This window comes from Podarcis muralis, chromosome 13 (genome assembly GCF_964188315.1).
Source record: "Podarcis muralis chromosome 13, rPodMur119.hap1.1, whole genome shotgun sequence".
In the NCBI taxonomy this organism is placed as follows: domain Eukaryota; kingdom Metazoa; phylum Chordata; class Lepidosauria; order Squamata; family Lacertidae; genus Podarcis; species Podarcis muralis.
The window spans coordinates 26,761,951-26,786,499 of record NC_135667.1 but is presented as its reverse complement, the minus strand read 5'-3'; the positions used below and the strand labels follow the sequence as shown (position 1 = coordinate 26,786,499).

Here is a 24,549-nt window from a genome sequence, read left to right as displayed (position 1 = left end):
GGTAACCCCCAGGTATATAGGAAAAGAATAAGACTTCTCAACCTGGTCTATCAACCACTGCTGCAGCTTCCTTCTGTAGTCTGGTGTGTGTGTGTGTGTGTGTGTGTGTGTGTGTTACCTCTTTCCTATATGCGGCACACAACCATGACTTAGGTGGCCCATATACCCTCCAAAGTTCTCTGCTTCATGCCTTACTAACTTCTGAGTTCCATTGGACTGGGACGAGAATATGGCAGAGAGACTTCTCAGTTATGTCCAAGCTTTAAAATTCCTTCCCTGGGGAAGTTCATTCTTTCCTCCGCTACTTGGCCTTCCAGTGTTATATAATGGCTTTTCTTACCTACAAGACATTTGATCTGCCAAGTTGTTGTCCTAGTTTATCAGCTTCAGTGATAGTATCTGCCATCTTTTCTCTTGCATATTGATGTTTTACAGAAATGAGTTTTTAGGGTTCATTATGGTGTGAGCATTGTTGTTGTTGTTTGAATGACAAGCTAACCATGTTTCTAATTCATGTGATGAGCTTTTATCCCTTCATTGATTTTTTAAATTCAAGCTGCTGCATTCATGGATGTGATTCTTTTTATTAATATTATTATATCTTTTATTGAAATTGATCTTTTATATTATATGATATGTATGTATATATATAATATATTTATCTTTTATATTATGATATCTTTTAATAAAATTGATTATTTGTGTTTGCTTGTCTTGGATGTGTTTCTATGGAAAGACAGGATATAAATTTGTTAAACAACAATAAAGAAACAATAGCCTCTCTCTGCTCCCAGAACCTCCTGTCCAATACAAGACTCCCTCTCCATTTGTATTTTTTGCTGCTTCTATTCCCATACCAGCTACCAACAATATCCTCATCTTCCGGCCCTACCTTGGTTCACATAGTACAAACTGATGCCCAGCTATAATACCTGTACATAGTAGCTGAATTTTAAAGGGAGCAGCTAATGAGATGCAAGTGAGAGAAGTGACCGCTAGGAGGAGCAGAAGGCAATTTGTGCCTAAGACTTAAAGGTAGTTAAAAAGACACAGAGATCCAAAGTGCATCAAACTCTGGAGTGCAGGGAAAAGGTGACTGCAGTCTGATGGAGGAGGAATTAATATCGGGATTTCCTTTGGGTTTAGAAGGTTGGTTGCATCATAAATGATTTCCACACAACCAGAAAATCAGAAGCACGTCCCCAGACTCGCTTCTTTTAAGCTATTGAAAGAAGCCTCTTCAGAGGCACTCATTTTGCAGCTGAGACAATGAAGTTACAGCTCGTTGTTTTTCAACACAAATTCAGAGAAATCCTCTGCTACCTGTACTGATCCTGGTACTAATCACTGAATGCAGATACATAAGGGAAGGTAAGTACTAAATCCACACGCTTTATATTCATCATCTTTCAAAACCCTGACTAACATTAAGAACCAAAATCCAAGAATATTGGAAAAGATAGCAGAAGTAGAATGTGGCTCCTGTTGTTAATTTTTGGGTACAATTCTATAAAGGGTGGAAGATCATGTGCATGGCATTGTTCCCCTTTGGGGGCGCTGTTTTAATAAAATGTTCTCCTCCCCAACGGTTTCAATGGTAAGGAAAATACATAAACCAGTTCCAAGATTTGATGTGCTTTCCTCCTAGTTCTGATGTGAGTGTTGGGGAGTACAGATACAGATTCATTGCGTATACAACCTATGGGTGTGTGTAAACAACAACTGAAAACACATACAGTTATCTGCATGTACACAGGTTTCTACATGAGCTGTACAAAATTAACAAGTGTACACTCTTTCACACAAACACCTGTACATGTGTAGAGATAGCTTGTATTTGCATCCAGGGCAATGTGTTTGTATTTTGTGTACCTATACCTCAGGGGAATAGGAGGACTTTGGATCCAAAGTTTAGCCTGATCCATTTTCAACATGACTCCAGAAGCCCTCCTTTTTGCTTTGTCTGATATTGGAGCAACATTCATAGGGGAGGGGGGCAAAATTTGGATGGAAGCAGGAGTGGCTGGACACTGCTAAGGATGGAAGAATCTATCTACGGTAATTTGGTTTTCTCAGCTTTTTTTTTGGTTTTTTCCACATTCAGTTCACTACATATCTGCAGCAATCTGTATTTCTTAAGAAAAATCCCCATGAAGGTTGTTCTGCATTTTTGTGTGTATTTCTTACAGACACATTTTGGCCAGCAATATAATGCAATTTTGTATGGTACTTTCACAAATCTACATTTTTTTTTTTGGCACACTTTCCCATAATACGTGCATATTTGTGAACACTGTTTGGATAACTACATCACAAAATTTGGATAGTATGGGAGGATGGCTATGTGTTGATTATCATATTATACCAGAAAGTGTGAATTTGATAAATTTAGCATTGAATGTGAAATGAATCAAATTTCCACGCCATTCCTACCCTCCACCCATGGATTTCGCTCTCAGTGTGCACCTCTGTATTAAAATCAGTGCTCTGATTATGTTATAGGGCTGCCTTGACCTCAGTTGGATAAAGACAATGTGGAAGAATGAAGAAGGAAACCAGACAGCAATCAAAGAATTCATCCTTTTGGGATATGGGGATCAGCCTGAGCTGCAGCCTTTGCTTTTGTCCCTCTTCCTCATGATTTATATTTTGACGCTAGCAGGGAATTTCCTCATCATTTTGCTGGTTGTGGCTGATCAGCACCTTCAAACTCCCATGTACTACTTCTTGAGTAATTTGTCTTTCCTGGAGATTTGCTATAGCTCCGTCACCTTGCTCAAAATGTTGAGCAATTTGATAACTGGAGAGAGAACCATTTCTGTTAGTGGCTGCATAGCCCAACTATTTTTCTTTGGCTTCTTTGCAGCTATAGAAACATACCTCCTGGCAGCAATGTCATATGACCGCTACCTGGCAATCTGTAAACCCTTACACTATGCCTCCATCATGCATGGAAAGCTCTGTGTTAAGCTCATGGCTGGGCCATGTATTAGTTCTTTGCTGGGCAATGGCATAGTAGCCTATCTGATGGCCCAGATATCCTTCTGTGGTCCAAATGTCATAGACCATTACTTTTGTGACTTGATCCCAGTGGAAAAACTCTCATGCAGTGATACAAGCCTGATCGACCTCTTCGCCTTCCTCTTGTGCGCATTGTACACCATCACACCATTCCTGCTGACTCTCATATCCTATGTCTGCATCATTGCCACAATCTTAAAGATCCCATCTGCTATTGGTAGGAAAAAAGCATTTTTGACCTGCTCCTCTCATCTCATTGTAGTTTGCATTTTTTATTCTACAATAATAATCGTCTACATGTTGCCAGCCACCCCGACTCTGAGAGATCTCAATAAAGTATTCTCCCTTTTCTACACCATCCTAACTCCCTTGATCAATCCCCTCATCTATAGCTTGAGAAACAAAGATGTTCACAAAGCCCTAAGAACGGTTTGTAGTAGATGGCTATTTTTTGTAAGGAGTCATCTGAATTTGTCAAGGATCCGGCTGAATTCATCCCTTTCCTCAGTGCTTAAAAGTCAATCAGAAGTTTTGAGGCATAGCTGCTGACCTCATCTGGGTGGCCACACCATTTGGTTGTTGAATTCCTTTTGGTGTACTCAAAAATGTTGTTGGGATAATTTTTGCTTTCGGTTCACATTTCTGAGCAACTCTTGTGCTATGACTTTTAGCTTAGCAATGACATGTCAGTTGCTTGCTCTGTAGCTGCTTAGCCCTGTGTTGATGGCAGTAATATGTATAAACAAACAAATGGAATATATCCTTGTGCTTCAAGACATCATCCCAACATCCACATTTAAACTGGAGCTTCTATCCAGGAGGTTAAGATAAAAATATCCAGTATAGCTTGTCAGTGAATTGTGTGCCTTGGAAAGATGAAGACCTGGAAAGTTAAACAACAAACAAACAAACAAATCCCAATTGGACACCACATCTGACCTGGTTTGAGTTTGCAGTATGAGGAGAGGTGAGTTTAACTGTTCCACCCATTGCATTTATTATGAACCTCTCTTGCCCTCCCCTTCTGCTGCTGCTGCTAGAATGTCAGAGCAATTTCAGCTGCAGTTCAGCACAGAAACTCAGAGAGGAGCAGTAAGGTTGAGTCTTTATTCAGAGGGAAACATCAGCGAAACTCTGTGGCCAGGTCTAGCCTGATGAATCAGTTGCCAGAAATGAAGATCTGAGCCTCCCACTTCCTCCTAAGATTCCTCCTCAGCTGGCTGCCTTCCTAACCATTGCAAACTCCTTCTTGGAGGGGCTCTCTGTGCCTTTTGTTCTGCTTTATGTAATACCCTCCTTGATCTTGGGGACAAAAGAGGAGGGGAGAAGGAAATAGTGGAACTGGCAGGTTAATGGGGATCCGTCACAGCCTCAGCCTGCTTCTCCTACTCAACTGCCTCACTCTCACTTAATCTGTTGCTTACTCAGCTTCCAACCCATCTGCTCCCCCTTCTTCCTCTGGCCTGTCTTCTGTATCCCACCAGCATTTTCCTGGCTCAGAGCCTTACCACTCTGATGCTTCCCGGTGTGTGTGTGTGTGTTCCCCAGCTGTAGCCTCCCACCATTCCTCTTCATCTAGGTAGTCCGTGACACAGAATCACTTGTTTTTCTAAGGGTATGGTTGTTTAGGAGAACAATTTTCCTCTGCACTGCAGCAGGTGGGATATATAGGTAGGTACTTTGCCCACCTCATGAGAAGATAAGACTCCCTGGAAAAGACCCTGATGTTGGGAAAGATGGAGGGCACAAGGAGAAGGGGATGACAGCGGACAAGATGGTTGGACAATGTTCTCAAAGCTACTAACATGAGTTTGACCAAACTGCGGGAGACAGTGGAAGACAGGAGTGCCTGGCGTGCTCGGGTCCATGGGGTCATGAAGAGTTGGACATGACTAAACGACTAAACAACAACAAAAAAGGTAGAGAGAAATTCATTTCAACTTGCATTCCAAGGCAAACTTACCCAATTTCCACATTCTGAAACAAGATGCAAAGTGAAATGCAGCCATGTTTCAAAATCCATACATCTCTAGATTCTGTAATGCAGTTCTTAAAGTAATGTGTACAAAAATGCCCGTGCGAGTGCCAAGTGTCGAAGTGTGCATATAAATGCATTTATAGTCATAGCCATACTTTTCTTGTACTATTGTTAACAGATTAAAGATTTCATTGACTATTGGAAGGCAAAAGTCCTTTTTCACCCGCCCTTCTCGTTTGCCTTTTTAACGTACAACAAAATGATTAGTGGGAGTGTTACAAGTTACTAGACACCCATAAGCAGACCTCAGCTAAGTTTTCTTCATTTTTGACACAGTCTTGACTTATTTGTCAACCCCCTACAACCACCCTACAGAACCAGTAAGTTAAATATCACTCAGTTTATTACTCTCAAGGAACAGCAATTAATGTAGACATATCTTTTAGGTTCAGAAGGCATCTTGCACCATCATTTTATTTTATTTTTAACACTCAGAAAATCATCAATTCCCGAAGGTCCTTTTCAGCTTTTACAAAAAGCAGTTTCAGAATTATCTATTTTTTCACTTAGGCCAGAGCCATCCATGTTCCACAGACCTCCTCTGCTACTCACAGTGTCACATGCACTATGTGCAGGCGTGTGTGTGTGACGTTGCACATCCGTGTTGAGGTGGCCTGCAGTGGCGGCTCCTCTTCCTCTTCTCCACAGCCAGCAAGGCACCCGTCCAAGGGGCTTGGACTTGGAAACAGAGAGACTCTGCATCCGAGTCTCCCCCCCTCCGGAAAAGGGTGCCTTGCTGGCTGGCTGTGGAGTGTGAAGCTGAACTGCTTCTCTTTCAGAGGCAGCACCGCTACTCCTGCTGCTCCTGCTGGCTTTTCTTATTGACTTTGGGGGTGCCTGGAACCCACAGTGCCCTGGAGTTAGCTTCTATGATCTCATACTCTCACATTCTTTGTCTGTGAGATTTCATATTTCAAAATCTTACCTACCCTTCCGTTTTCCCTGATGGGACTTAAGGCAGCTTACAGATAAAAGTAAGAACTTTTAACAACATAGAAAAAACGCAATAATTAAAAAAAAACAATTAAACATTGATCAAATTAAAACTATATGCATACATAAAAACTTTCAACCCATACAAATCATTACAATGAAAACAGCACAGTACCAGCCCTTTCATTAAAAGCAGTCAGTTCTCAAATGCCTGTTGGAACAGGGAAGTCTTCATGTGCTGGTGCAGGCCAACAAGGAAGGAGCCAGTCTAGCTTCTCTAGGGAGGCAGTTTCAAAGTCTGGGAGCAGCCACTGAGAAGGTCCTCTCCTGTGTCCCTACCAAGCATGCCTGTGAGAGGGGCAGAACTGAGAGAAGGGCCTCAGGATTTGCATGATTAATGCAATGCTGCAGAAATTGCCTTTTTTCTTTCATTTTTCATCTTGGCTCTTCTGCATGAGCTGGCAGTGCAGAGTTCCTGTTGGTGGTCATCACCCCCCTCCTTCCACAAGGTGCTCAAGAATAGTTTTCTGTGTGGGGCATTCTGGAGGGTGAAAAGAGTGAACCTCATCTGCACACCACCCCCATGTTAGCAGAGGTAAAAGGAAGCTTTTCGTAAAACAACAAAGCCCAGCGGTGTCAGCACAGCCAAACACGTGATAAGCTCCACACTAATGAACTACCAATAATTGATCCATTATTTGAGGTTCCCTCAAATCTCACCCCACCCCCAAAAAACTTCTGAAGTAAGGACTTTTGCCTCAGTCTTAATTTGAAACATTATTGAGATACAGCATTGGGCTTTTGAGGTACTCAGAATGAAGCATAATCAACTCAAATGGGATTGTGGTCCTTTGGGAATAGGCTCTGTGCCAAATCCACACATGCTCATTAGAGCTTCTGAAGTCATCTCTGCCTGCACACAGCATAAATGGGCCATCTACTGATATATCCAGGGGTACTTGAGAGGAATTCTATGATAAAAATGCTGACAATTCTGGTTGTGTGATGGCTCATCAGGAAACTGCAACTCTGTCGATAGACAAATAGCAGTCCACTTTGTTTTCTGAGTATGAATATGTTTCAGCTTGCAAATGTTTATTGTGGCTGAAACAATTTGCAGATGTCACAGATTACAGTTTCTTCAAATGAAGTAGATGCTCCATGGAAGATTTAATATGGGAGTCTCCATTTAGGATTAGAAGGTAGTTTACATCATAAAAGTTTTTCACACAGCCAAGAATCCAGATGCAAGTTCAGCTTCTTACCTCTTTGAAGCTTCTGTAAGAAACTGTTGCAGAAACACTTGTTTTACAATAGGAACAATAGAGCTGCAGCTCATTGTTTTTCATTGCAGATTTAGAGAAATCCTCTGCTACTGGTATTAAATCTTGGAAAATTATTCGAGGAAACAGGAGCTGAGTACAGGTAAGAAATAAAGCGTATGCTTCTATTCTTGACCTCTTTCAAAGTCCTGTCAAACATTAAAAAGCAAAATATCACAAACTGAAACGTTTTGGACATCATGGCAGAAATAGCATTTGGCTCATGTTATTTATTTAGGGTGGGATTCTATACACACTTGGTAAGAAGGAAATACATTCCACCGAAGTATGTGAGGTTTATTTCTGAGTAGACATTTAATGTGTCAATGAGCCTTGTGTGTATACTCATTAGGGGGTTGGGAAGTCTCATGATTCAAAGCTCAGCCTGATCTATCCCCAGTACCCCGCACCCTGAATGACTACTTTTTGTTATCTCTGCCATTGAAGCACCAATAATTTAGGAGGGGAAGCTTCAGAGCTTTCCATGACTGGAAGCAGGAGGCCTTTCAGTGTGGACATTGCTCTCCACCTAAGGATCTACCTGCCCACCTGCAGAGAGGGATAATTAAATAATATTGTGATGCTATCAATTAATTATAAAAAAACAACAAACAACAAAAACTGTAGTAAACTTTAGCGGTAAATTGGATCTTCTTAATGGAGGGTTAATGGAGGGTAAATTGGGTCTTCTTAATGGAGGGTCCAGGTTGTGTGCTGGGTGCAGGACACCCCCCCCCAGTGTGGGGGCAGGGCTCTACCCTGTGTTGCGCTGGTGGTGGTGCCACGGTCACCCCAGGGTCTGTGCTCCAATGGGAGTGCAGGGGCTGTGGCTGTGGGGCCAATCAAAACTGCGGCTTGAAGCTGGAGGCCTTCTTGGCCTTGCTCCACGAAACACCTGCCCACCCACCCTTCATTTAGGTTGTGTTTTTGGCCTTGCTATGGACTTTGGCTGGTTGCCCGTTTTGGAACGGGGGCCTGGTAGGAAGTTTTCCATTTGGCAGATTGACACTGGCAACTTGGTTTTCACCTACTGTGTAGCAATCGTCACAACTTTGTAAGGTTTGGCAGTTAGGCATTTGATTAGTGATGTGTGGGGGAGGTGAGGTGTGGCCATCACTTGCCCCTCCATGATCAAGGGCATTCTGTTAAAGGAATCCGGGGGTCTGGATCTCATCCGTAGCCCACGGAGGGGTGAGGGCCATGCCATGATTTAGCAGGAACTCTGGGGTGAGCTTCAGTTGATTGTAATCAGTGGAGTTACCTCTTCTGGTGGTTTTCCAGACTCCCTGCAAGGTGGGCAGGAGTCAAATATAGAGTCGTAGGTTGCCAATGCCTAAGCCAATACCACTTATATTCTGTATTCAATAAAGTTGTGGCCAAAATTCACCCATTAACATTTAAACTTAAAATGCGTGTCATTGTGTTTTTAGTTCCAAGGGGGTGGTTTGTGGCCTTGACGTGCAAGCAAAATCTACCATGTTATGTGTCACTAATATCTTACGTAGTCCTGTAAAAATACATTTTCAATAGCATGATTAATTCCTCACTTTTAGACTACACAGGGGGGGGGGGGAGTCTTGGCTCTACATTTTTCTCCTAGTATTAATTTAGGTTGCAATTTCGCAAGAAGGGAGTATGTTCCCTTGAACTCTGTGTAGTTTATTTCTCAGTAGACATGTACAGGATCACACAGTCCTTTCATCAAAATATATTCATGGGTTGGACTGCCGCTCATCCAATCCAAATGGATGAGCTATGCATTTAGTAATAATGTTGAGGGTGATCAAAATCTGCCATGTGAGTTATCCACACCCCCAATCCTATTTTATGTACTCCTACCTTTTGAGTGGCACAACGGGTCTGTAGTGTTTCTCAGCTTCAGAATCCCATAGAAAATGCTAGCAAAAGCTCCAGCTAAGTGTACTAGATAGTGTACTTCTGCACTAAAATAAATGGTCCTTATTCTGTTTTAGGACTCTGTTGATCACAGATTGATTAAATCAATGTGGAACACAGAAGAAGGAAACCAGACAACTATCAAAGAATTCATCCTCTTGGGTTTTGGGAATCGGCCTGAGCTGCAGCCTTTCCTTTTCTCCCTCTTCCTCATGATTTACATCTTGACATTAACTGGCAATTTTCTCATCATTTTGCTTGTTGTGGCTGATCAGCACCTTCACACCCCCATGTATTTCTTCCTGGCCAATTTGTCCTGCCTGGAGTCTTGCTATAGCTCAATCATCCTGCCCAAAATGTTGATCAATTTGATAACTGAGGAGAAAACCATCTCTGTGAATGGATGCATAGCCCAATTTTACTTATTTGGCTCTTGTGCAGTTGTAGAAACGTATCTCCTAGCAATAATGTCCTATGACCGCTATGTGGCAATATGCAGACCGTTGCTGTATGCTTCTATTATGAATAGAAGACTATGTTTTCAGCTTATAGTTGCAACATGGATTAATGGGATGTTGATTAATTGCATAGTAATATACCTATTAGCTCAATTACATTTCTGTGGACCCAATGTCATAGACCATTACTTTTGTGACCTGAACCCAATGGAAAAACTCTCTTGCAGTGACACTAGCAGCATTGAGCTCTTCACTGTCCTCTCGGCCTTCTTTTCCACCGTCACCCCATTCTTGTTGACTCTCACATCCTATGTTTACATTATCACCACCATCCTGAAGATTCCCTCTGCTATTGGGAGAAAAAAAGCATTTTTGACCTGCTCCTCTCATCTCATTGTGGTTTGCACTTTTTATGGTTCAATAATTGTTGTCTACATGTTGCCAGACACCCCGACTCTGAGAGATCTCAATAAAGTATTTTCACTCTTCTACACCATCCTGAATCCCTTGATCAATCCTCTCATCTACAGTTTGAGAAACAAAGAAGTTCACAAAGCCTTAAAGTTTGTATTTGGTAGATTAAGTGTTTATGCAAGGCTTTACTCAATTTTCTCCCTTTAAGCGCATCAAAAATTGAAGATACAGAATCATGGTTTGTGAGAATAATATGTGAGAGACTGTGTAGTGTAGGGTAGTCTAGTGGTTAAAGAAAGGGTTTTACAGAAAAAAGGATTCCACCATCCTAAAGTTCCCTTCTGCTATGGGGGGGGGGGAGAAGCCTTTTTGACCTGCTCATCTCTTTGTGTCTTCCATTTTTTAAATACTGTACTATTGCCATTTTTTAAAAAAGCATTTGACTGAATTCACCCCTGTCCTTTATGTTTCAAAGCTACATTTTGGGGCATATATTTTGGACTCTGTTGGGGTGATTAGAGTATTCCATTTAGTTCTATGACTTCTCTGTTTATTTGCACTATATCACCTGTTGCGGATGGGCTTGTTTATCTGACTATGCTGTCAGTTGTTATTTCTGACCAGCTGCTGTGTTATGGCTGTTGTCTTAGCAAGAAAGTGTTGATTTGATATATTAAATCAAATGAAAGTAGGTAATTTCCTCCTTATCTCCTTACCCTGAGTTGATGGCCATAATAAGTACAATGGCTGTAATATGTGTAATCTTTGTGCAAGCACATCAGGATAAATGCTCAATAAACAGATTTTGTGCTGGATCCTTAAGATTTAGCTGTGTCTGTTTCTAGATGTGTAAAGGGGACAACCTACAGCTGTGTCTACAGATTTCCCTGGCAGCAACCAAAGGGGCATGATCTAATCACACTTCAAAACGACCTTGACAGATTAGAGAACTGGGCCAAAACAAACAAGATGAATTTTAACAGGGAGAAATGTAAAGTATTGCACTTGGGCAAAAAAATTGAGAGGCACAAATACAAGATGGGTGACACCTGGCTTGAGAGCAGTACATGTGAAAAGGATCTAGGAGTCTTGGTTGACCACAAACTTGACATGAGCCAACAGTGTGACGCGGCAGCTAAAAAAGCCAATGCAATTCTGGGCTGCATCAATAGGAGTATAGCATCTAGATCAAGGGAAGTAATAGTGCCACTGTATTCTGCTCTGGTCAGACCTCACCTGGAGTACTGTGTCCAGTTCTGGGCACCACAGTTCAAGAAGGACACTGACAAACTGGAACATGTCCAGAAGAGGGCAACCAAAATGGTCAAAGGCCTGGAAACGATGCCTTATGAGGAACGGCTAAGGGAGCTGGGCATGTTTAGCCTGGAGAAGAGGAGGTTAAGGGGTGATATGATAGCCATGTTCAAATATATAAAAGGATGTCACATAGAGGAGGGAGAAAGGTTGTTTTCTGCTGCTCCAGAGAAGCGGACACGGAGCAATGGATCCAAACTACAAGAAAGAAGATTCCACCTAAACATTAGGAAGAACTTCCTGACAGTAAGAGCTGTTCGACAGTGGAATTTGCTGACAAGGAGTGTGGTGGAGTCTCCTTCTTTGGAGGTCTTTAAGCAGAGGCTTGACAACCATATGTCAGGAGTGCTCTGATGGTGTTTCCTGCTTGGCCGGGGGTTGGACTCGATGGCCCTTGTGGTCTCTTCCAACTCTATGATTCTATGATTCTATGCTGCTTACTGCATTTCTTTCTGTCATGCCTGGCTATGGAGTAATATGTTTCTTGTAGTCTATTTCTGTGAACTGTGTTCAGCTGCATACAGTAATATTATCCTATTCAGTCTGCTCAGACTTAAGTGTGCATTGCTTTTGTTATTCTTGCCATCCTTCAATCAAGCCTGCAATCCTCACCCTCAAGCATCCATATTGCCTTCAGATCCCCAAAGGACCACTTCCTTAGCCAAAACCATCTGACCTTGGAAGAAAACTCTGCCTACTATTTGAAGTAATTGATGTAATCATTGATGTAACACCATTCTTTTCATTTCAAAGGCCATTCATTTCAATGCAAAGGGAACACAATTTAAATTGGGAAAATAATGCTATTGATTATCCTTAAAACCCTGCACACCAGCAACAGCAAATACTAACTGGTATTCACTTGATTGCTTTCTATTCCTAATAAGGGGCAAATAAGCAAGCTTCATCACTTTCCTCTTCAGCTTCCATTCCTGTTTTTGTTTTGAATTCTCTGACATCCCTACCTATAGATGTTCTAGGTCACAAAACAATTTACCCAGATGAGATAGTAGTCCACAGAGAAGGAATTAATATTGGGATCCCTGTTGGGTTTAAGAAGTTGCTTGCATCATATATGTATTCCACACAGCTAGAAAATCAGCAGTAAGTCTCCAGGCTCGCTTCCTTTCACGTATTTGCAAGAGGCAGTTTCAGAGACACTCAGTTGCATGGTGTTGTTCATCACACAACCTCTGCTAGCAGCACTAACTCCTGGGGCATAATCCAACAGTAAATGGGTGCATGTAAGTACTAAAACCATATGCTTTCATCAAAGCCCTGCCTAACCCTCAGAACTGAGATATCAGATATCCAAGAATTTTAGACTGAATAAGACACATGGCATTTGGCTCGAATTATTAATTTCTATTGAAATCATTTACACATTTTTCAAGCAGGGAATAAGTTTTGTTGAATTTTCCGCAGTGGTGTTTCTGAGTAGTCATGTATAGGTTTGCAAAGTACTGTCCCCAAAATATGTGAATACCACTTCATTAAAACCATTGGTTCTTGTTATGTTGTAGGGTTGTGTTGACCTCCTGTTGATTAAAACAATGGGGAACACAGAAGAAGGAAACCAGACAACTATCAAAGAATTCATCCTCTTGGGTTTTGGGAATCGTCCTGAGCTGCAGCCTTTCCTTTTCTCCCTCTTCCTCATGATTTACATCTTGACATTAACTAGCAATTTTCTCATCATTTTGCTTGTTGTGGCTGATCAGCACCTTCACACCCCCATGTATTTCTTCCTGGCCAATTTGTCTTGCCTGGAGACTTGCTATAGTTCAATCATCCTGCCCAAAATGTTGATCAATTTGATAACTGAAGAGAAAACCATCTCTGTGAATGGATGCATAGCCCAGTTTTACTTATTTGGCTCTTGTGCAGCTGTAGAAACATATCTCCTGGCAATGATGTCCTATGACCGCTATGTGGCAATATGCAGACCGTTGCTGTATGCTTCTATTATGAATAGAAGACTATGTTTTCAGCTTATAGTTGCAACATGGATTAATGGGATGTTGATTAATTGCATAGTAATATACCTATTAGCTCAATTACATTTCTGTGGACCCAATGTCATAGACCATTACTTTTGTGACCTGAACCCAATGGAAAAACTCTCTTGCAGTGACACTAGCAGCATTGAGCTCTTCACCGTCCTCGTGGCCTTCTTTTATACCATCACCCCATTCTTGTTGACTCTCACATCCTATGTTTATATTATCACCACGGTCCTGAAGATTCCATCTGTTGTTGGGAGGCAAAAAGCGTTTTTGACCTGCTCCTCTCATCTCATTGTGGTTTGCACTTTTTATGGTTCAATAATTGTTGTCTACATGTTGCCAGACACCCCGACTCTGAGAGATCTCAATAAAGTATTTTCACTCTTCTACACCATCCTGAATCCCTTGATCAATCCTCTCATCTACAGTTTGAGAAACAAAGAAGTTCACAAAGCCTTAAAGTTTGTATTTGGTAGATTAAGTGTTTATGCAAGGCTTTACTCAATTTTCTCCCGTTAAGCGCATCAAAAATTGAAGATCCCAAATCATGGCTTGTGAGAATAATATGTGAGAGACCGTGTAGTGTACAGTGGTACCTCAGGTTACATACACTTCAGGTTACAGACTCCGCTAACCCAGAAATAGTACCTCGGGTTAAGAACTTGTCTTCAGGATAAGAACAGAAATTGTGCTCCGGTGGCAAGGTGGCAGCAGGAGGCCCCATTAGCTAAAGTGGTGCTTCAGGTTAAGAACAGTTTCAGGTTAAGAACGGACCTCCGGAACGAATTAAGTACTTAACCTGAGGTACCACTGTACTGTAGTGGTTAGAGAAAGGTTTTACAGAAAAAAGGATTCCACCCTTCCATTCCTTCTGCTATTGGGGGGGGGGGGAGAAGCCTTTTTGACCTCTTCATCTCTTTGTGTCTTACATTTTTTAAATATTATTGCCATTTTTAAAAAAGCATTTGACTGAATTCACCCCTTTCCTTTATGTTTAAAAGCTAGGGTGTGACTAGAGTAATCCATTTAGTTCTATGACTTCTCTGTTTATTTGCGCTATATCACCTGTTGTGGATGGGCTTGTTTATCTGACTATGCTTTCAGTTGTTATTTCTGACCAGCTGCTGTGTTATGGCTGTTGTCTTAGCAAGAAAGTGTTGATTTGATATATTAAATCAAATGAAAGTAGGTAATTTCCTCCTTATCTCCTTACCCTGAGTTGATGGCCATAATAAGTACAATGGCTGTAATATGTGTAATCTTTGTGCAAGCACATCAGGATAAATGCTCAATAAACAGATTTTGTGCTGGATCCTTAAGATTTAGCTGTGTCTGTTTCTAGATGTGTAAAGGGGACAACCTACAGCTGTGTCTACAGATTTCCCTGGCAGCAACCAAAGGGGCATGATCTATGCTGCTTACTGCATTTCTTTCTGTCATGCCTGGCTATGGAGTAATATGTTTCTTGTAGTCTATTTCTGTGAACTGTGTTCAGCTGCATACAGTAATATATCCTATTCAGTCTGCTCAGACTTAAGTGTGCATTGCTTTTGTTATTCTTGCCATCCTTCAATCAAGCCTGCAATCCTCAACCATCCATATTGCCTTCAAATACCCAAAAGACCACTTCCTTAGGCAAAACCATCTGACCTGCCTACTATTTAAAGTAATTGATGTAATCATTGATGTAACACCATTCTTTTCATTTCAAAGGCCATTCATTTCAATGCAAAGGGAACACAATTTAAATTGGGAAAATAATGCTATTGATTATGCTTAAAACCCTGCACACCAGCAACAGCGAATACTAACTGGTATTCACTTGATTGATTTCTATTCCTAATAAGGGGCAAATAAGCAAGCTTCATCACTTTCCTCTTCAATTTCCGTTTCTGTTTTTGTTTTGAATTCTCTAACATCCCTACCTATAGATGTTCTAGGTCACAATTTACCCAGATGAGATAGTAGTCCACAGAGAAGGAATTAATATTGGGATCCCTGTTGGGTTTAAGAAGTTGCTTGCATCATATATGTATTCCACGCAGCTAGAAAATCAGCAGTAAGTCTCCAGGCTCACTTCCTTTTACGTTTTTGCAAGAGGCAGCTTCAGAGACACGCAGTTGCATGGTGTTGTTCATCACACAACCTCTGCTAGCAGCACTAACTCCTGGAGCATAATCCAACAGTAAATGGGTGCATGTAAGTACTAAAGCCATATGCTTTCAGCAAAGCCCTGCCTAACCCTCAGAACTGAGATATCAGATATCTAAGAATTTTAGACTTAATAAGACACATGGCATATGGCTCCAATTATTAATTTCTATTGAAATCATTTACGCATTTTTCAAACAAAGAATAAGTTTCGTTGAATTTTCTGCAGTGGTGTTTCTGAGTAGTCATGTATAGGTTTGCACAGTACTGTCCCCAAAATATGTGAATACAACTTCATTTAAACCATTGGTTCTTGTTATGTTGTAGGGTTGTGTTGACCTCCTGTTGATTAAAGCAATGGGGAACACAGAAGAAGGAAACCAGACAGCAATCAGAGAATTCATCCTCCTGGGTTTTGGGAATCTGCTTGAGCTGCAGCCTTTCCTTTTCTCCTTCTTCCTCATGATTTACATCTTGACACTAACTGGGAATTGTTTCATCATTTTGCTTGTTGTGGCTGATCAGCACCTCCACACACCCATGTACTTCTTCCTGGCCAATTTGTCCTGCCTGGAGACTTGTACCAGCTCAGTCATCCTGCCCAAAATGTTAGCTGATATGATATCTCAAAAGAGAACCATCTCTTTAAATGGGTGCCTAACCCAGTTTTATTTCTTTGGCTCTTTTGTAGCTATAGAAACATATATCCTGGCCGTGATGTCCTATGACCGCTATGTGGCAATATGTAGACCTTTGCTGTATGCTTCCATCATGAATGGAAAACTATGTTGTCAGCTTATGGCTGGGACATGGACAAATGGTCCATTCTTTAATGGCATACTAGTAGGTCTCCTGGCTCAGTTATACTTCTGTGGGCCCAATGTCATTAATCATTACTTTTGTGACCTCACCCCAATTGAAAAACTCTCTTGCAGTGACACTATCAGGATTGAACTCTTTACCCTTTTCTCAGCCTTCTTTATCACTGTCACCCCATTCTTGTTGATTCTCATATCCTACATTTGTATTATGAGTACTATCCTGAAGATTCCATCTGCTGTTGGGAGGAAAAAAGCATTTTTGACCTGCTCCTCTCATCTCATTGTGGTTTGCACTTTTTATGGTTCAATAATCATTGTCTACATGTTGCCAGACACCCCGACTCTGAGAGATCTCAATAAAGTATTTTCACTCTTCTACACCATCCTGAATCCCTTGATCAATCCTCTCATCTACAGTTTGAGAAACAAAGAAGTTCACAAAGCCTTAAAGACTCTATGTGGTAGATTGACAGTTCATGCAAGACTTTGCTCCCCTCCATCCTTTAACCTTATCAGCCGTTGAAGATCCTTCGTCATGGCTTACGAGAGTAAGATGTGAGAGGCTTTGTAATAGAGTGTTTACAGGAAGGCTGTTTACAGAAGAAAAGTTTCCCCATCCTAAAAAAATACTCATCTTCTAAACCCCTTTTTGTACTACTCTTCTTATCCCGCTACGGCTTGTATTTTTTGTGGCACCGTGATAATTCTCCAGATGTTTCCCAACACCCAAAGACAGCTTAGTAAAGTATTCTGCACTGTCCTGACTCCCTTGAGCAATCCCCCCACAAAACCCCAAGAGCTGTTCTTAGCAGATTACTATTTATTGCAAGAATTCATCTGACTCAATCCTGTTCCTTATGTTTAAAAGCTGATCAAAAGTTGTGAGACATAGCAGCCAAACTACTCCATTCAGTTCCTTTGATTTCATATGGGTTGCTAGCGTTATCGCTTGTTGTGAGTCAGCTAGTTTATCTGACTGTACCTTCATTTCTTATTTCTTACTAGCTCTTGTGTTATGGCTTTTGACTGAGCAACAAAGTCTTGGTTTTATGTATAAAACCAAAAGAATGTAGGTCATCTGCATAATAAGGAACAAAACCTGGATCCCACCTTATCTTCAGAGCCCTGAGTAGATTGCTGTAATATGTGTAAATGAACAAAAGGAGGGGCTGCCTGGGCTTGTATATCCCAACACCCACACTGACATTGGAGCTTCATTCAGCGGTTTAATCTTCTGCCTCGTGTTAGCTCACTCTACCTTCCACTGCCAGGCAAATACATAATATTTTAAAAAGAAAATATCACACTTTTAATCTGTGAAGGAAGCCCTTTATGATTTCTACTCTAATCTTGCTTTTGATTTATTATGGATTTATAATTGTTTTTATTGTTTCTAGTTTAATTACGCTTACAAGCCAGTTTTGAGAATGTTTATATACAGCTTAACTATGACACAAACATTTGTCTTCCCTGTTCTCATTCTCTGGTCCACCCTACTGCCATAATGAATGCAGTGGGTGTTTCAACATAAACCACAGCCAGGTGAACTGCATAATTTTTAGAGTTCTTTGCAAGTGGCCCCTCAGAATTTCCCATGCTATTGGGAAATAATCAAGTTTCTTCAGGGTTAGAAGAAAATGTTCCTCCAGAGCAGGTCTCACCTTTGTAGTGGCAGTAGCAAAGCTTCTTTCTGAATGGTTTTTTCTGCCAGTGTACCGGCAGCTTGACCACCATTTTGCATCAAGCTTAGCATCATTTCCCCTCCCATTAGTTGCAGACATGCTTAAACATGCAAATGATTAAGAAGTTGCAAAAAGAGTACTTGAAAGGCAATGGCCATAGTGGGAAATGATGTATATATTTTATTCCTACTATATCCTAAAGTGAAGCACAAGGCAACACATTCATGGGCCAGTCCAAAATATCTTGCTACCTGAGGCAAAAGACAATATGGTGTCCCTTCATTCCAAATAGAGACTGGATTGGCATCTTAACCTTCAATGCTGGCATTACCCCTGAAGGCAATTCAGATTTGGGAGCATGGAGAGCTTTTCATTTAGTGCTTTGATATGGCTTTCTCTTCTGCAGCATTTGCTGCTTAAGGCAGGCAACTCACTCTGACCAAGTGATCAGGCAGTGAGGCAAACAGCCCAGGCTATACACTCATGCATGAACATTCATGAGTCTCCTTATGTGATGCATAGTGACACCACCAATGCATTTGTTTGGGTTGGCAGAGAGCTAGAAGGGTAGTGAGCAAGCAGCATCAAGACACCAAGGAGAGTTATGTCTGTGCCATGCAGCCTGTCCCACATACTGTCACTATTTTGCAAGAAAACTAAATGTAGTCTTGCATAATTCAAGCGGAATAAAGTGTCCTAGTGCCCATGCCCTAGCATAAGCAATCCACATAAAACACACCCAGAGACTGTGCAGTGATGGGGAAAGAAACTGAAAAGTGTGGGAGGAATGAATGATTAACAGGAAGATGTGTAAATACCTTGGAAGCAAATCAGGATGAATGTGCATTGCCTTGTAACTGCCCCACAAACAAAACAGAGCCAAACTGATTAATAAAAGTGGGGTGTAGTCTAATCTCTCTCTATTAATTCCTAATAGACTGCTACTGTCTTGTTAACTGCAAATTGCAAACTGTATTTGTTTGATTGTAACTTAGTGGCTGAACTATGATCATCATAATAAAGAATGATGGATTGTCATTGATGTATTCTTTATTTAAAAAAATATTCCTCTGTACCACTGCCTTTTTCGTGCGCAGCCAGCTTCCATTAAGGAAGGAAAAAAAAACCTAAGAAAAATTAAATAATCAACTGTAAAAGCAAACATCTGGAAAAACAGAGACAGGCACTGAACACCCTGAAGTAGAGATTGGCATGATCATGGAGAAAGGCCTCTCTCACATCTCAACCAGCCATTCCTCAGCCACCCTTGTGGCACAAGTGGATCCCCAGAGGATCCCAGGGAGTGAACAAGTTGGTATGAGAGGAGGTATCCTAGGCTCGTGCCATTTCAGCTAAGACTTGGAGGTTCTTGAAGTTTCATAGCCCACTTCCAAGTATTTTAAAGTTGAGTGCCTGTGTCAAGCACTAGGTGTGGAGGCAGGAGCTAAGGCAGTGAGTTCCAGAGTGGAGATTGAAATGTGGGCATTAACAATGGTCCAGAGGATATGGAGAGAGTCGTATAGTCACTGACAGCTCCTCCTTTACTTTCTCATTTATTGAAGCCGAGTCATTGCTTGCAGCTAGATTTCCCTCCTGCCACTGAATAGACCCTCCCACCCTAGTAGATCATGAGCAATAGAAGCATTTGGTAGGCAAATGGAGGCTTCTATTGAAACACTTGGCTTCCCATGTGGTCTGCTGCTCCCTTTGCTCCTGAGGCCAATTGACAAAGAGAACTGGAGATCAAAGCAGTATAGGGTAGGAGGAGTTATTGGCGGGAGCCCTAGAAAGGGTATTTCAGGTCACCTTTAGATCTTCAGCTGGAACAAGGGTCTCCATGGGGCCCAAGCCCCTTCTTCCAAAGAGGTCCCTTTATAGTTTAGGTAAGACAGGAACCTGACATTGCTCTAAAAGAAGCAGAGGTGTGCGGGGGTAGACTGCCCCAGAACTGCAGCACATGTTGCCTGCAATTAGAGGACAAGCAAGCTTGCACTCATTAGATATTCCATCTTTGCCTTTCAGAGTCATACTTTTGTTGAAATGTTGTTGTGAACTGCCCTGAGATCTATGGGTATAGGGCGGTATACAAATTTAATTAATTAATTGGGAAACCTATTAATTTTCTGTAGGTGAGCTGGAGCCCAGCAATATTTCCTGTGCTGATGACTATAAATTGGGACAAGCAACAGCCTTAAATAGAAGGGAGAAGGATTAGATCACTATGTCCATTGCAGCATTCAATACACAGCAACATATTTCAAAGAGACAAGTTTCAGAGAAAGGTGTGAAGTGCAGATGGAGGACCACCTAGACCAACACAATCAAGTAACTTGGCTAGCACCAATTGCAATTCAGCTTTCATCCTCCCTTTCAGATTAAATCCCATCCGTTCAGTGTATACTATATAGTGAATGTCCTTGAACCATGTGAAATTTCTTGCTTCTACCTGAGAATACTCAGGAAATATTGGAGGACATCCTGCAAAATCAAACTCTGCATGTCAAATCTCTCTGTCTTCTTGTAAAAAGCAAACATTACTTTTATGGAAAAGCAAACATTTCCATAGAAATGTCCCAATATGTGTCGATTAAAATACACACACACATGAACAGACATGAGCACAGACATGCCAGATACAATTTTAATTTTATTACTTTATTTAAGGAATTTCTATTGAATTCAGTGGAGATTACTCTGAAGTAAATTGGCATAAGATTGAAATCTTGATGACACAGAACATCACCACATAGTGGTGATGAATAAGAGTTGAACGAGAGATTGAAATGGCACAGCGATATGGCCATTTAGGCTGGCATTTGAAATTCCATTAAAATTTTTCATATTGGTTTAGTTCAGTGGTAGGGAATGAATGGCCCATTAGATATTGTTGGGCTAAAACCCTTACCATCTGAGACCATTTTGGCCAACAATATCTAGAGACCCTCTATCCTTTAGCATTATAGAAATGGAGGCAAATTCAGGAGTTAAATGCAAGTAATTGTTGTTGTTCTTTCAATAGCCATGGCAAATACACATTTTACAATTTTAAAAATCATGCTTTATTTCATATCTTCACCAACTACAATTATCCATAATAATTGTGATTATGGATTAACAGATCCATGAAAATACCGATCAGATCCACCTGCTGAAAAGTGTGCCACAACAACTTCAGAAGTCAAAAAATATGCTGAAGAACAGAATTGTAATCTGCACATTAATGTGAGGGGTTTTGGCTCAGGCTGCTTTACTGAGGTATTTGCAAATGTGAGATCCTCACATCCTATTAATGGCAAATCCTTTCTCAGGACTTCATCTATGTGTATTTCTGCATACTTCACCAGATCCAGCACAACATTGCGAAGCTACAAAACTCTGCTGCTGAATTTTCTGACAGATCTGAACAGAGCTTCCTTCACCTCCCTGTTTCTCAAGCTGTATATGAGGGGGTTCAGCATGGGAGTCAGGATGGTGTAGAACAGAGAAAACATTTTGTGTAGTCTCTTCAGTGTTTCTGTTTCAGGGACTATATAGACAAGGAATATTGACCCATAGAAAAGTGACACAACAATCAGATGAGAAGAGCAGGTGGAGAAGGCCTTTTGCTGCGCTACCTTGGATTTAATTTGCAAGACAGTGGAAATAATGCAGATATAGGAGGCCAAAGTTAGTAGAAAAGGGGGTAATGTCACCATCAGCCCAAGTACAAAAACTGCAGTTCTTACTATGTGAGTATTGCTACAAGAAAGGTTTGCCACTGGATATACATCACAAAAGAAATCATCAATTTCATTGGGCCCACAGAATGTGAGCTCTACCATGAGAGATGTTATGATAGTGTTGGTTAACAGACCACTCATCCAAGAAGTGATTGCTAACTGGAAGCAGAGTCTACCATTCATAATGGTTGAGTAGTGCAGAGGTCTGCATATTGCCAAATACCGGTCATAGGACATCATGGCCAGAAGATAACATTCTGTAGCTGCCAAGAAACCAAAGAAATAATATTGTGTGATGCATCCCATAATGGATATGGACCTATCCCCAGTAAGGAAACTGACCAGCATCCTGGGGAGGATGGTGGAAATGTAGCAAGTCTCCAAGAAGGACAGGTTCATGATGAAGAAGTACATGGGGGTTTGAAGATGCTGGTCAACCACAACCAGAAAAAAAATTAGGAGGTTCCCAACAAGCGACAAAGCATAGATGGCAAAAAAGAATACAAAGAAGAAGATTCGCAGTTCAAGGAGATTACCAAATCCTAGAAGGATGAATGTTGTAGGGCTTGACATATTTTTCTTTATTTCTGTTTGATGATGAATCTCAACATCGTTCTGAAATACAATTTGACAAGTTTTAGTGAGCTTGGACACTCCTGTTTCACCATCCACTGATGTTCAAAGCTAAAGTTGGCAGGATCCAGGTATCCAATATGGTTTTCACATGCTGTATTATTTCAAAATAATGGTCATGGAGTATCATGTGTTTTAAAAGCTCTGCCACGACCCTACTTCTTTTCCTTTGAAGCACTTCTCGCATAGAAAGGGTTAGAGTTAGGGCCATTGAGAAGGGCTGATTTGCAGAGGTGAGGCATTTGGAGAGAAGGATCGTGCTTAACCATTTCCTACCTGTGTGCTTTCCCCTGTTTCCTCCTTGAAACTAGGCAATATTCCCAAATGTGGGATTCCAGAACTATGTTGCTGCACTTCCCACTAGGAAAAGTGATGTAATGAGAAAGTAAGACTGTACAATCCTGAGACAGGATTGTACCTCCTTCAAAAGTATGAGGGAGGGGGATACTGTTTTGGGTGCTTCCAGGTAATACAAAATATTTTCCCTGGAAGCAGAAAACTTGCACAATGGAAAATCACCAGATTGTAAAGCAGGCATGGCCAAACTTGGCCCTCCAGATGTTTTGGGACTACAACTCCCATCATCCCTAGCTAACAGGACCAGTGGTCAGGGACGATGGGAATTGTAGTCCCAAAACATCTGGAGGGCCACATTTGGCCATGCCTGTTGTAAAGATTGCTTTGCGGCTTACCTAGTCCACCACCTCCCCTTCAATCAGGAAAAGATCTGCAATGCAGATGTTACAAACTCATGTGTGTGTCCAGCACTCATATGTTTTCCAACATACAATCCAAACAGGTTTAGGATCTTCTGTCAAAGTTAAAATGTGCTTTTGCTGTGAATATGTGTTTCTACGCTTAACCGTATGCCCCAAGATGTTCATGCACCAGAGGAAGGAAGAAAGGTTGGTTTATTGCATGAAATGAAAGGGACAGTTTCATTAATTTATCCAGCCCAGTTGGTAGTTGAAAGGACATGACCTTAGTGAGAAATGACTCACTTGTTTCGTGAATTAAAAGTTTACCTTAGAATAAGGGAATGTTTTCTGTGTGGAACACCAGACTTTCCTACAGGATGCTGTAATCAAACTTTGCTGGTGACACAGTGTGCTGTGTGCTGATATTCACAGTATTAGGACACACACTGTTACACAGGATGCAAGCACAGCACTGAAGACAGATGCGTGCCCGGTCTGTGCGTAAATAATAGAGGTTAGACCAGGATTTCCCATGGCAGTCTGTTTTTTTTTAAATTTGCAAATAAATAAATAAATAAATAAATAAATAAATAAATAAATAAATGCCTTGCATACGGCTTGATTGTAAGAATACCTCTTAGCAGTTTACAAAAGCATGAAATAAAACATTAAGATTGTCTGCAAAACAGCTCAAAGCAGGTATTTAAAAACAGTGAAAAGATGACTGAAATCATCAATAGCTAAAAAAGAAGACACATTTGTTTTTGCTACATATCTGAGGAGGCTTGGCTAAACAAAGAAATTTTAGGCAGGCATTGAAAAGAGTATAGCACAGATACCTGTCAGATATCAGTAGGTTGGGCATTCCAAAGTATAGCCGCTGCTCTAGATTTCTTTCACTATTGATTTCTTACAAGTGTGGAACACATGTTCTTTAGCACCTTCAACAGTGCACATTCCACAAAGCTAAATGTTCAAGTTGGTACATATGTTCCACTATGAAACAGCTCTTATTTCACAGTTTCTTCTCACGTTTAGCTGAAATCTTCCTCCCTGTAATTTTTTCTGGTCCTACATTTTGGAACAACGGAGAACAAGTCTGCTCCCTCGTCTCTGTGTTATACCTTTAAAAATTTGAAGAGAGCTATCACATCTTCCCTCCTTTTTTTTACAGGCAGCATTCTACCACATGTTTACCACAGGACTTCTAGTCAATCACTTGGAGTGAGTGCTGAACAGGCAATAGACAACCTTTTCTTTTTTGGCTGGAATTGGAGAATGAAAGAAAATGGGCCTGGTGTGATGTAGCTATGGGGGAAGGAGAAGAAACTCTGGTAAACAGTGAAGTCCCATGTCCCACTGCTGTCATCTCTATTAATACAATCACTATAGTATTAACATTTACATTATTTTCATTATTTTAACTCTGAGCACCTAGTCCTG

The 24,549-nt window shown here is 41.1% G+C and overlaps 5 protein-coding genes across 5 annotated transcripts; 4 read left to right on the top strand and 1 right to left on the bottom strand.

The window, feature by feature from the left end:
* The first annotated feature begins 2,506 nt into the window (after window positions 1-2,506).
* LOC114582636 (olfactory receptor 1E16-like) lies at window positions 2,507-4,619 on the top strand. Its single transcript, XM_028703807.2, has one exon. The coding sequence runs from the start codon at window positions 2,533-2,535 to the stop codon at window positions 3,568-3,570; it is 1,038 nt and encodes a 345-aa protein (XP_028559640.2). The 5' UTR covers window positions 2,507-2,532; the 3' UTR covers window positions 3,571-4,619.
* Window positions 4,620-9,317: 4,698 nt separating this feature from the next.
* On the top strand, window positions 9,318-10,289 carry LOC144325036 (olfactory receptor 11A1-like). Its single transcript, XM_077916703.1, has one exon. The coding sequence runs from the start codon at window positions 9,318-9,320 to the stop codon at window positions 10,287-10,289; it is 972 nt and encodes a 323-aa protein (XP_077772829.1).
* A 2,660-nt stretch (window positions 10,290-12,949) lies between these two features.
* On the top strand, window positions 12,950-13,921 carry LOC114581600 (olfactory receptor 11A1-like). Its single transcript, XM_028701927.2, has one exon. The coding sequence runs from the start codon at window positions 12,950-12,952 to the stop codon at window positions 13,919-13,921; it is 972 nt and encodes a 323-aa protein (XP_028557760.2).
* Window positions 13,922-15,910: 1,989 nt separating this feature from the next.
* LOC114582114 (olfactory receptor 8A1-like) lies at window positions 15,911-16,966 on the top strand. Its single transcript, XM_028702901.2, has one exon. It carries the CDS (start codon window positions 15,911-15,913, stop codon window positions 16,895-16,897), a length of 987 nt encoding a protein of 328 aa, XP_028558734.2. The 3' UTR covers window positions 16,898-16,966.
* A 4,455-nt stretch (window positions 16,967-21,421) lies between these two features.
* LOC114582115 (olfactory receptor 2AP1-like) lies at window positions 21,422-24,063 on the bottom strand. The gene is made up of 2 exons (XM_028702902.2): window positions 24,021-24,063; window positions 21,422-22,446 (listed from the first exon to the last, which is right to left on the bottom strand). The coding sequence occupies exons 1-2, from the start codon at window positions 24,061-24,063 to the stop codon at window positions 21,422-21,424; spliced, it is 1,068 nt and encodes a 355-aa protein (XP_028558735.2).
* Between the last annotated feature and the right edge of the window lie 486 nt (window positions 24,064-24,549).